Source organism: Fringilla coelebs (genome assembly GCF_963513975.1).
Source record: "Fringilla coelebs genome assembly, chromosome: 10".
Classification (NCBI taxonomy): Eukaryota; Metazoa; Chordata; class Aves; order Passeriformes; family Fringillidae; genus Fringilla; species Fringilla coelebs.
Genome location: NC_140036.1, coordinates 2,669,269 through 2,682,459, shown reverse-complemented (window position 1 = coordinate 2,682,459; position 13,191 = coordinate 2,669,269). Strand labels below are relative to the sequence as shown.

Sequence of the window (13,191 nt, the reverse complement as noted above, 5' to 3'; positions counted from 1 at the left end):
AACTGCTTTTTAAAAGTAGCTACTTTTACAGGGCAATTCTGCAGGAGTCTGGCTGTACCTTACAAGTATTTATCTCCAAGGCTGGAAGTGTATCAAATGGGTAAATGTAATGATTTATTATTCACTGTTGACTTTCAGCATAAAGATTTTCAGCAAAAAGATTTTGTGTTCCCTAGATGAAAAATTGAAATTATAGTCTATGTGCAGCCAGATGATTATATACATTCCTTCGAGTTGCTTCACTTTCCATTCCTTTTGATAGACTGTAAGGTATAACATTAGATAAAGAAATGGACAAACTGGGCTGTGGGTTGTTTTTAGGGTTGTGGGGTTTGTTTGTTTGTTGTTTTTTGGAGATTGGTGTTTTGCCTGTGGGGGCAACTTGGAAGTTCAATTGTCTGTCTGTAGAGAATGCAAAACACATCTGAGGTCATTTTGCTGCTCAGGATTAAGGCAATAATAGTATCCAATAATAGTTAATGCAGTTACAGATTTTTTCATTTTCTCTTTATCAAATCAAGGGAGATAGCACACCTCCTGACACAGGTCACATTTCACTCAGGGGAGAATGCCACCCTGCTGATCTGGGAAATAGAACACAATGTGGCTCACATGAGCTTGCATGTGATGGCAATAAGTGAAATTGATTTCTGACAAAATCCCACAGGTAATGTGAGCAGTATCCTATCAGTTTCAATCAATAAAAATTGCTAATTGTGTTTACTGGTTGTTAGGCTAAAAATGAGATACAGGATTTGGCCTTACAAAAATACAGCTTCCCTAAAACACAGTTAAGGCACAAAGAGAAGCAGCAGGATGGGAATGGTGGTGTGGCAGACAGTGGTGACTGACAGGGGGTAGAACCAAGCTAGAAAGAAGGATCTTTTATTGGAAGGGGATTAGAAAAGTGGAACCTTTCTTTTCCGACCATCAAATCCAGAATTTTTGAAAGTACACTGCAGAGCAGTGGTTTGCCAGTTCATGGTTCTGAGGTTAGCACTGGTCTCTAAAATTTTAAACCATGGCTGATTAAATAATTGGGGAAACAGAGACAGAAAAAGACATTTTTTCAATAAAACAAACAAAAAGTAGGAAAATGGGAGTAAAGTATCAACATTCAATATTCAGACTTAATTTTATTTCATTTCAGTTAAATGAAAGTTGCCAGGGCTCTGGACTTCTTTTCAAAGCCTGCTTTGTATTTGGATTATTTTTTAATATTTAAGACCTCAATGGCCCTTTAATTGAGTAAGTTTGCAACATGCTGCAAGAGACACTATCTTTCTTTAGAAACAGTAAGCTGCCCCAGCATTTTATGTTTGCATGAGTGGAGGACTATTTTATTGAACCACTGTGGGTCAAGGGCATTACAGTCTCTAGAGAGACTGGTGGGTACAGTTTATTTATCTTTAACAATATAAAATGTGAAATTCAGAGGTCAAGAGAGCAATAGAGAGAAATCTTCCTTTTAAGTGTCTGTTCATATATTTATATCTATAAAATCTCATAAAACTTTCACTTTTCTGTCATTCACATTATATGACCCTCAGCAACAAATGTCATTTTTAAAATAACCTCATCCATTCTTAATTTATGTTGCAAGGATTGCATTCAATCATACAGTTTAACTCTCATCACCTTTATTAAACACTAATGGGAAAACTGACATTCCTTTTTCTAGCAAAAAAATTATTAATTAGTTATAGTGCATGATTTTAATGTAAAACTGCTTTTGAATTGTGAAAAAAAAAGATTAGGGCATTTTTAAATTTGTAAGTATTATTCAAAATGTTACAAATTATAGTTGAGAGTACTTTTGAGAGCTGAGATGATTCAAGTACTATCTTATTACTGATTGAAGCTTTAAGAAATCTAGCCAAAAAAAGCGCCTTGCATTGCAACCCTGCTGTTTCCTGGCATCCTTTTGCTATGTCAGTAGCAAACTACTTCCAAAGAAATAATCACTCTTGCAATCCCACCTAACCAACCTTGCCCTGATCAGATGGACTCCCTGTAAAAACACACAAAGTTGTTATTTGGGAAGCAACAAACCTGGGGGTTTTGCAGAATGTATTTTTTGGGTGGTTAGACCACTATCTTAATTATAAATGGGTTTCAGGGAGTTGGTTGCTATAGCAACAGTCTATTTAGTGCTTTTTTCAGAGTGAAACCCTACTTGTCTGTATGTTCAAGAGAAGACAGAATGGCTAAGGAAGGAAATGGAGCTTTTATTTTTCCAAGAGCCATAAATTGCAGCATCCTCTATTTAAAGTACACAGATGGAAGAGCTGCTCCTTTTCCTCAGTTTTTTTTCCTGCTGCTGAGAAGCCCCATTTGATGCTTTGGTAAAATACAACCTTCCCTTATTACACAAATGCAACTGCTCTAGGGTTAATTAAGGATGACACCCAATCAGATTTTTCCTAAAAGTGCAGCTGAAAGCAGAGGACACAATCTCTTTGAAAATCTGGAGCTGTGAAAATTTCTGATGCAGCCTTGTGCCTCATGTCTCCTGCAGCAAATCAGGGTCCCTCTCCATCTGACTGAAGTCAGATAAAATTTCTCCTGCCATTGATTTCTCTGCAGCTCCCTGGCTGTGTATCACAGACCCAAAGCCACCTTGACTTGATTTTTTCCCTTCTGTTGGCTGTGAGGTGGAGAAACATAACAAAGGGGTTGGGGGGGTGTCAAAATTCCCTAATCCTGCCTGGCCATGGGTTGTGATCCTCCCACATCCTTCAGGGACTGCCTGCACTTGTGCAGTGTGAGCAAAGCACAGAACCCAGGTTCTGGGGGGTTAAGCAGAGCTTGGCTGGCATATTCAGGATTTACCTGAAGAGGCATTTCCAGGCTCTTCAGGGTGGGGAGAATTGTCTGGTAGGGGTAATGAGCTACCAGGAATTGTCAGCTTCACTCACAGGCATATGGGAAAGGAAACAGAGTTTTAAAGTAGGTTCAGTCTCCAAGAGGGGGCAGAAGGAATTTCAGGCATGTGATAGGGAAGAGCCTGCCTGGAGCAAGGTAAATGGAAAGTTGTCATGGAAGGAAAAAGAAATGGATTTGGAAAGTAAAGTATTGAAGTTGGAGAAGACTAGTGAAGAGGAGATGGAGAGAAAGCCCTTCTTTGTTCTCCATAAGACAAAGAGGACCTTCCTTTTTATGGTTCTCCAGGAATCTTTTCTGTATCTTGACCTGCAGACTGACAGTTTCCCCTTGGACGATATAATCACCCCAAGATGGAGGATAGCTGATTGTGGGAAGAGAGAAATTGCTGGCTCTAGTAGCTTGGTGTCATTTGTGCAATTGTCACCCCTGGCTGACACTGTTATTAAGTGCCACAAGATCTTTTAAGCTTTCCCTGAGCAGGTCTGCCACATGGCTGTAGAGAGAAGCTCAGAATATTGCCTTATTTCACAGGAAAACCCCAACATACAGCATTTCTTTGTGTCTCTCTCTCCTGAGCTCTATTTCTGTCCAAAAACTGTGAATATCTTTCTCACCTTCAAATGTAAAAGAGATGCAGTCCCCATGAATTGAGAGACAGAAGAAACTTGTCACACAGATGTGCACAGTCCAGTCTTCCTGGAAGAACTGACCTATAGGAGAGTTTGCTTAAAACAGGACAGCCTTCCATAAGACCTGATGGGGAACTGTGTTCATTTTGGGCATTTCATTAGAACAGTGCAGCTCCCAGTGCTCCAGTGCTCATGACAATGGTCTTTTATGCCTTTCACTGGATGATCAACTTTTTTGCTCTTAATTCAGCCAGATTTAAAATTATCTGTTTGGGTTTGAGTTTTTGGGTTTTCTTGTTGTTGCTTTTGCGTTGGGTTTGTTTGTTTGGTGGGGTTCTTTGTTTTGTTTTTTTAGAAAAATACAGAAAATCTACTGATGGTGGGGAATTCTGTGCTTTCCATTTCTCTGAACTGTGTCTTCATTTACAGAGACCCCAGGCTTTAATACTGAGGCATGGCCTCTGCCCTGAATCACAAAAAGTCTGTAATCTCCCCAGTGTTGCTAGACCACAAAAGGGACAGTGCCTGTTTTAGGAACAAATAGATGTCAGAAAAGGAGAAAATTCAAAAGGAATATTTTTTAAGTTTCACAAAGCAAAACTGATAAGTATGGCACAAAAGACACAAGATTGTAAGAGGTGCCTTAAAGACATTAAACTGTGAAAGGTTCAAAACAGAAATTAGAAGGCTTTGAAGTTCCTATGCTTAAGGGCATTTGGAAAAGGGAGCATTAAACCCAGACACCCAGAAGGAGCCAAGGTCTAGCTCAGACAGTGCTGGTGGCCAGAAGTTAGGAGATTGATTATTTCAGATTTCTAAATTCTCCATTTCCCCTGTTTCTGCCCCTCCTTTTCCAAACACATACTGCAGCCCACTGGCAAAGGTAGAATGCAGAGTTTTCTGGAGGCCTCTGTTTCTGCCCCCCTGCATTTTCTGATGGAGGAAATGGAACGAAACATTTTACACTTGAGATCCAAAAAGCTGAGGTTTCTACTCTTTTTTTACTAGCTGGCTTGTGAGTATAAATGCCATCAGAGTCTTACAGCCCATTCTCAAGGTGAGGATCTCCTTGTCATTGTGTTTCTCCATGACTGTATTCCAGAGGGAGCCAGATCCTCTCCTGTATGAAAGAAGCAGCCTGCTCTGGATGCAAGGCTCTCACTTTCCCCTTCTTCCCACTCTTATGCCTTCCCAACCTGAAGTGAAGCAGGTTTTCTTCAGAATGGTAACAACTGATTCATTTAAACAAAAAGGGCCCAATTCCATAATTCTATAGCCAAACTTCTGTAGCCCAAACCTGACATATATTTTTGCACTTTAATGTCAGACAAGACACTAAGCCTCTGAATGAGCAGTTAGTGTGTTTGCATTCTGCCTTGGCTTCTCCCCATTTCTCATACAGAGGCACTGTATGTTTCACATGTCCTGTCCCTCAGACCATGCTGCTGTTCTTTTTCTTTTTTCCCTCCATTGCTCTCCCCTCAGAAATCTCAAATTCAAGGTTAAAGGAGTCAGGGAGCCAATTTCTGCTCCCAGGGTTAAATTTGGGAATCATTGCCCTAGCTTCAAATTCATGCTGGTGCGGTGAAGATGAGAATTTAGCTTTCTGTACTGTTGTCAACAGGGGGAAAATAGAGTCCCTATAAGGCTGTATCCATGGAAACCATCCTGCTGCAATAGCGGGTAAAGCAGCAAATCAATTCCTTCAGTTTTAAAATGAAACACATTATAGTGCATCTGGCATTTAAGAGATTATCCGTGCTGATAACTGTGGAAAAACCCTCCTCTAGCAAGTACACTGGCAAAAACATTTCTTTCCCATGACAGAATTCTGATTTTGGGTAGAATGATCATTGATGACAAAGTACCATGAAGACAGTGCAGTGAGACAGAGCCAAGTCCAGAAGCAACAGCATTTAATGAAGGAGAAAATCGTTTAATTTAGCATTTAGCCCAAGTATCTGGGCACATGGTGACTAAGATTCAAATGTATTAGCAGAGGCAGTGACCTGTCACCTCTGTCTCCCTGCTCTTTGCTTCCGTGGTACCACGTGTGACAAACACAACGTTTGTACCTTGTGATGCATTTGTGTGGTCAGGAGTGTGTGTGTGCATGGCTGGTGGGCTGTCAGATGAGATTTCAATACCCACTGCAACTTGCTCTGGGTAACTGACTTGATACAGGTGTGTATTTCAGAGCCAGAGGCATTTCCAGTGCAGAAGATGTGCTGGCTGTCTCTGTGCTGTATTCTTGTTACATTTCATCATGTGCAGCTGGAGAGACCATCCCTTTACTGTGCCATGGAGGGAGCATGGAAATAGGAGGATTTCTTACACCAGACTTCAAAAGCTACCATACATTTTTCCTGCTGTATGCACAGAGGTTCTGCCTTTATTTTTTCACCTGTTAAGGTATCTCTCCGACCATTTTGAGAAATAATACCCTATTTGAGCAGAAAACTGCCTGTACTCAGATGAGATTTCATTCTGCTTTTCCTTTTTATCAAATCCAAATATTGCAAGGGTTCAAATCTGCCTTCTCTATGCATATCAGATACAGAAATTATCTGCCTGGGAGACATACAACCTTATTTAAGAGAGAGGGAGTGAAGCTGAACCAGGAGGGAATAAAAAGCATTACAGGAATTGCCTAAACCTTGAGTAGCCCTTCAGTTGATGAGGATCAGATACACATTCCTCTGTCACTTTGCAGTGCCTAGGCTGCATTTTATCTGCTTCTGAATCTCAGTTCCTTGATAACAGCAATCACATATACAATACTGTCTTCTTTTATCTACATCTGCCCCATCTATTATAGCAATCCCTGTTTGATTGACAGTTATGTATTTTTTTCTGACCTGAGGGCAAGCTTATTGCAATGCACTCCTTTCAGGGCTATCACTGAAACACATCCAAAATCTTCAACTGGTGCATAATGTGGCAGTTCAGCATTTGAATGAAGTGAACACATATTGTTGGGGGCACAAGAGGTTTTGTTGCTCTGTCACGTCTACCAGTTAATGGAAGATGCAGCTCAAACCCCATTAAGTGGTAGAAATGGCTCAGTGGTCTGAAATGCTGCTGTTTGCAGAGAGTGTTTTGTTCTACACGTGTCCAACTGCTATGACATCCAGTGTTGTCTGTTTGTTCAGTTCCAGGGGTTTTAAGAGTCAGGAAAAGACCTCCCAATGCACTGCTTGAGGACTGTGCTTCCTTTCTGAAAATGAAATTTCCTGATGAAAAGCCTGTGTTGAAAATCACAAATTTCTGCAGCTTGTTTTCTATGATCCATGAATGTACAGACCTAGGAATCCTCTCTGTATTCAGGGGTTGGACTGTGTTCACTGTTAAGTCCTAATCTTTAGATATTGAAGAATGAAAATTATACTTTTCATTGCATTTTTTATCCGTAATTCTCACTTTCTACATAGACCTTCCATATTCCCATGTGAGGAATCCTGGGGCTCCTGGTGAGCTGAGATACAAGGCATTTGTAGGGCCTCTCTAAAAGGCCAGGGAAGGGAGGAACAGAAGAGGAGCTGTGACTGACATTTCTTGTACCATTCTTCATCACAGTCCTGTGTCTGTGCTTGTCAGGGTAGCAAAGCCCTAGAGACCAGGCATGGCCCAGGGGAGCCCTGGACACCTTTTGGAGCAGAGAGATTGGGCTTGTTTTCACTGTGGGTCCTGGGAGATGTTGAGATGGGACAAAACCTGGAGATTTTAATGGCTTTTGATAAGGGCTTTTCCTCTGCCCTGTGACAAATGGCAAGAAAGGTGACCTTCCCACCTCCTTCAGGTCAGACCTGGGAGTCCATGGCAGGATCAGGGGCTGCATTGGTCCTGAGGGACAAAGCAGGAGCCACCTCTGGATCTGTCTCCCAGCTCCTAGGTGTGGCATTTTAGAGCACTCCTTGTGTCTGAGCTCTCGCAGTTTGCACAGTCATGTCCAGCGTAGGAGTGTTTCTCAGGGCTGTCTGTCTCCATGGATTCTGAGGTGACACCATGTTTGTACACTGCCTCTCCTGCTCTGCCACCCCCACGACGGAGGCAAAGCTCCTGAGTCATCTTCACAAAGATTGAAAATTTCTGGCAAACCTGTAGGCCGTCTGTTTATGTGGGCAGGCAAGAAAACATCGGGTAGGAAAACCAGTCACACACCAGTGTTTGTATCTGTCCCCACAGCCAGTTCTTTTAAATGACATTTTAACTATTGTCTAAATTCCTTTTCTGTAAAAAATTGTAACAAACAGCAACTTTGCTGTTAAATGATTCCTTAAAATGAGCCCAGTCCTCAAAGTCACTTTATGAATACATAAATCCCATCCATTTTCTAAAATTTCATTCATTTTACTTTTTGAGGAACCTTTATCAAAAATCAGCAGTTCCCTCTTGGAAAAAAAGCTTGAATTGCCTTTTCTCTGGGACTCAGGTGAAAGCATGACCTGGTCACATTCCTGCCATGGCAGGTATCATCAGTGCTGGCACGTGGTGGCACACAGCAGCTGCCACTTGATACAATGCAAAGAATGTGCCCCAGGTCCAGTAATGTCTACTTGTGTTACATCTTGTTCAGTGTAAAATCTCTCCACTCCTGACAGTCACACAGCTCCCTTCTCTGTTTCTATCATTCCACTCCTCAAAATTAGAATTCTTTCCATGCCTAGCCTGCAACGGCAGCAATATTCCTAGCAGTACCCTGTGGATTAATATTCACAGCAAAATAAAAATATCAGGCCAATGCATACATTGATCTGTTCTAACCCCAAGCAGCTGTGCCTAGTCCTGGTTCCATACATAAACCAGCTGTAAGCACAAACCTTGCTTCATCTGTACTCAGTTTATAATTTCAGAAATATCTAAAAGAGATGAGTAGTTCTAAGGACTATGGTGTGTCCTTGGATGGCAAGTTCTGCTAAAAATCCTGGTGACACAAGAAGGTGAGTTACTAATCAGCAGAACCACCACAAATGCGGCATTGTTTACAACAAAAATGGAAAAAAACCCAAGACCACTTCATTCATTTGAGAAAGACCTAATTTATGGATGAACAGATTATAACTATACAGCGTGTTTGTTAAGGCTATGGAAGACTGACAGTCTCTGGCCCTTAGCTTCATGCAGACCCCTGAAAAATATCCCTGTCTGCAATGGGAGCCTTGTTAGTGGGCAAGGTCATTTTCACAGTGGCATAAATAGAAATGCAGGTGGCTGAATCTACCCAGACTTGAAAATGGAAAGGTGTTCTTGCCTCATGCAGAGAGAAAAGAAACACTGTCCTTTTCTGTTTGTGCTGCTTGGGAAGCCTTTAGAGATGACCAGAAAGCAGTCACACTGCTGTGAGCAGCAAGAGCCAAAGAAATGTTGTGTTCCCTGTATCCTTCTGTTCAATAGTGAGCTGTTCCTTAATTCTCTGTCCTGGCCCTTGTCTCCTCTTTGTCTTCCACCAGCTCCAAAGGGGCCTTCTCAGAGGCCAAGGCTGGGCAGAGTCCAGCCAATCTGTCAGATTTGGCAGGGCAAATGACAGAGAATTTACCCAAGTTTCATACTGCTACAACAAATTCCTCTCAGCAGCTGGAGGCCAGAGGATTTCTCAGCTGGCACAGAGTCAGAACTCTGTACAGACAGTGCCTGCTCTGGCCTGAAGCCTCGTGTGACAGGCAAACCTGAACCAGCACAACCACTGCGTGCTCCATCAGCTGTTTCTGATTTGCAGCAAAGGTGTTTCTTACCCTTCTTACAGGGCAGATTCTGGCTCTCCCTAGGCTATGTGAGTGTGGCTGAAGGATTCTCAAATGCTTCAGGTGCAGCACAGACCCTGTGATCCCTCTCTTGAGAAGCCTGTCAAGCCCTGCATGTGGAGAATGCCTTGGCTTCAGCTCTTGCTCTGCCACGGCACAGTTTGACCAGAGACAAACTGCACCTTCTGAATGAGCACTTCATGTTTGGAAGAAGGAGGACCATCCTTTTGGTGCACTTAGGAGCACCAGGACAGCACTGTGGCCTTTCCTTTGTGCTTGAGAGCACGCCACATTTGTGCACCTGCAGACAGGGCACATCTGCACTGTGATTTCACACTGCACATCCCTGGCTTTCTCGTGTGACCCCCAGCATAAATGACAGACCCTGAATCCCTCAGTCTCCCCTGTTAAGTGTCCCTGTGTGAAAAGGGAACAGATTGAATTATTTCACATTTAATTTCACCCTTCCCCCAAGCACTCACCTTCTCCATGCAGGTGTGTCACTGGTGGTTCCTGGCTGTCACCACTGTATCCCGGGCCACTGCCTCTAGGAGAGGGGACAGAGCAGTCCCTGCAGCCAGGCCATGGCAGGGGCTCTCTGCACAGTTCCAGGGCCCTGGGCTGCACTGCTTGGCCTCCTCAGGCTGCAGCGGGTCGGACAGACAGACAGCCGTGCTGTGTGAGCCCTGTGACAAGGTACCAGCTATGTCTGGGCAGACAGAGTTAAAGAGAGGTAAAAATGTTGGTCTACTAAGAGATGTCTCAGGGCCAGAGTCACTTGGACTGAGACCAAAGTCCTTTAAATAGGAGAGTGCTTGATTATTCAGCTGGGCATATTCAAAACTGATCTTGCTTTGAGTAACCTCATCTAGGATTTTTGCTCTACTTTGCTGATCTTCAGAGCAAATTTGCTCCCCATTTTGCTTCAAGTGATAAAGACTGCTAGACTGGAAACTTGTGTCATAGTTGTATTGGTTTGTGCTAGGAATACTGGGATATTCTGGAATTTGAGCAATGCAGCTGCATTCATTGTGCAACAACAACTTGTTTTTGTACTGAGACATCTTATGAATGACACTGTTCATTTCATTCCCGATGTATTTGTCTTCCAGGTGCTTATTTTCATAGCTGATTTTTAATGATGCCACCTGTGTTACACAGTGCTCTAAGAGCTGCACTATGTTAGTGCTGCTCTCTGTTGGTGTGGGGCTCATGTAGCTCTGGAAGTGATTGAGGGCTAGAGGCTGCAGTGGTTTGTCACAGGAAATAGAGAGGGAGTGATACATTGGTTTATTTCTGTCTTCCCTCTCAGGGGGATCTCGGAGTGAGGTCGCAGCAGTCTTGTAGGAGTAACATGATTCTACTTCGTGAGTATCATCTAATGAAGGATTTTCAGAGCTCTGGGAGCCACTCTCTCTGTTCAGCTTTTCTGGCAGTGGGTTTTTATCTCTGGATGTCTCACATCCCAGGGAAATTGCTACCTTCTCCTTCTCAGTTGAAGATGTCTGCAGATTGTTTCTGTTAACCTGTGATTGTGGTGCATAACTTAATGATCTGGTGGTTTCCACAGTCCCAGGCACTGCAGGTAAGTCCTTGTGGTCACTCCCTTCTCTTCCTTGGAAATCCAGATCAGATGTGTTCAGGCAGGAGTCCAGGCTGTGGTCTCTTCCAGCAATGTTTGCTGAAGAGGCCTGGGTTTCATGTTTGCTTTCCTCCAAAGGCACACATAGGTTAAAGGTATTAGATTCACCCTTGCCTGCTGTCTCCTGCTGAGCTTCTGTGCTCCCTTTCTGCTCTGGACTGGGACTGGGCAGGATCAATGAATCATTAGATTTTTCTGGCTGTGATTGAGGACTCTGAAGAGAGTCAGGGGAGGAGATGAGTCCCGAGTGTTTTCGTAGCCAGTTTATTATGCCCATGGTCAGTGAAAGCTCAGTATCACAGAGCTTTAGCAAACATTCTTTGCCTTTCCATGTGCTGTGGAAAAAACCCTGGCTAATGATGTCTAGAGTTGGTTGGGAAGCCATGTTCTCCTCAGCTCCAACATGAAAGCTGTAAATGGACAAAGGGATTTCAATGGCTTGCTCTGAAACACTTTCAGAGGCACACAAGTCATCATCAAGGATAGGGTTTACTTTGACTTCATTTGGGTCGTAGAAGAGCTCATAAAGGGCATCTCCACTGTAGCTGTCTCTTGGAAATCTGCCTGGGACGCCAGGGGTCTGGGCTTCCTTCAGTTCATCATCTTGTCCAGGAGAGAATGAATCATAGTAGCCTTCATCACTCGTGGATGTGGATTCCTGGTTTTCACTTTTCGGTGTTTCTGTTTCTGTGGAGCTGGCTTTGGAATTGTCACCTTCTTTATCAGGTGACACCTGGGGGTCTGTGACCAGTACAGCAGCCTGACTTCTGTCCTTTTCTGTGTCAGAACCAGGCATCTTCAGTAACTTCTTTTCAAACAGAGCACTCTGATGCAGCCTTACTGATTTGTTGATGTTGTCCCAAAACTTTGCAAATTCCACTGTCTCATTCTGGCCAGGAGAGGCCAGCTGCTCCACCCCACCTTGGAAGGAGCCCATGCCAGGACTGTCTTTGTGCTTGCTTCGCCTCAGCAGAAGGTCTTTGCTGCTCTCCAGCTCCAGGTGAGCGGAGCTCTCATCAGCAAAGATTTCCCCACAGCCAGTGAGGGAGTCAAAGCTCTTCAGGGAGGCAACATCTTCACACAGGGCATTGCAGTAGTCGTAGGAGGAGTCAGACTGCAGTTCACTGTCTGAGCAGTCCTGTGACAAGCAATCAGCTGCACAAGCTTCTCCAGTTTTGAAAAGATACTTTGCAAGACGTCCAGACAACTCACTCTTGCAGCCTGGAGAGGACAGGTTCTTGTCCTTCTCCAGCAGAAATGAGAGGCTGTCTGGTTTATTTTTTCTTAAATGAAATATATCTCTGAGCCCTTTCTTAGATCTCTTGAGGGAAATCCTCTTCCTGGGGATGGTTTTTGCGACAGCTGGTACAAAAGGCATCTGTGGCACAAAGTTCCTGTAATCAATCATCTGACTGCTGCAGGCAGACTGGCTGGGGCTGACCACACACTCCTTCTTACTGCTGGAGCTGGACATCCCTGAAAAGCTGATGCTATTGACAAGTCGGCCCTTGCCCTTTCCAACAAAACCCTCCTCACAGGCCCTGCTGCTGGGGCTGCAGCTCTCTGTTTTGTCTGCCTCAGCAACGCAGTCATGGGTTTTACTCTTCCTTACAAGCTTGTAGGAGGAGCCAGATGATTTTTCCAGGTTGTGACCACCAGCTCCACTCCTTGCTGCTCTGGTAGAAAATCTGTAGTTCTTGTGTGTGGCCAAACATGCCAGCTGGACTTCGGCCACACTTTGGTTTCCCTCCAGAGCTGCCTTTTTGTCTTTGCCCATCTCATCTTTGTTGGTAGGAGCTGCATGCACTGGTGGCACCTTCTCATGTTGCACACTGGATTTTATGAAGGTCTTTCCTCTCTTGAGCTCCATACTGCTTCCTCACATCTGTTTCTGTAAAGAAAACAGCAGAACAACTATTGTGAGGTTGGTGGGTAGCACTAGTAAATTTAGAAAGCAAATGGAGAACAAAGGAAGGGTTTTTAGCCATTATAAAATTGAGCTTCTCTGCCATCAGACATTTCCATCATTGAGTCATGGTACTGCATGAGAAACAGACTGAGTGAAACTAAAGGTGTGTTGGCTGAAAGAGTCAACATGGAGAAAACAGTGCACATCATGGGTTGGTAGTTGAGGCTCACTGAACATTTTGTTTGATAGAAATAAATTTGCATTGAGAAATAGAAATAGATTTGCATTGAGGATTATGACTTCAGGATGGCTTTTAACAAGGTAAAGGTCCTGTTCTGAAGGTAGAAAATGCATCAGTGAAAAGCAATGCCTGAGGAAGTTCAA

The 13,191-nt window shown here is 43.5% G+C and overlaps 1 protein-coding gene across 1 annotated transcript; it reads right to left on the bottom strand.

Moving 5' to 3' along the window:
- Positions 1-9,756: 9,756 nt before the first annotated feature.
- AMER3 (APC membrane recruitment protein 3) lies at positions 9,757-12,768 on the bottom strand (the record flags this gene model as incomplete). Its single annotated transcript, XM_084212545.1, has 1 exon — positions 9,757-12,768. The coding sequence occupies one exon, from the start codon at positions 12,766-12,768 to the stop codon at positions 9,757-9,759; it is 3,012 nt and encodes a 1,003-aa protein (XP_084068671.1).
- Positions 12,769-13,191: the final 423 nt, after the last annotated feature.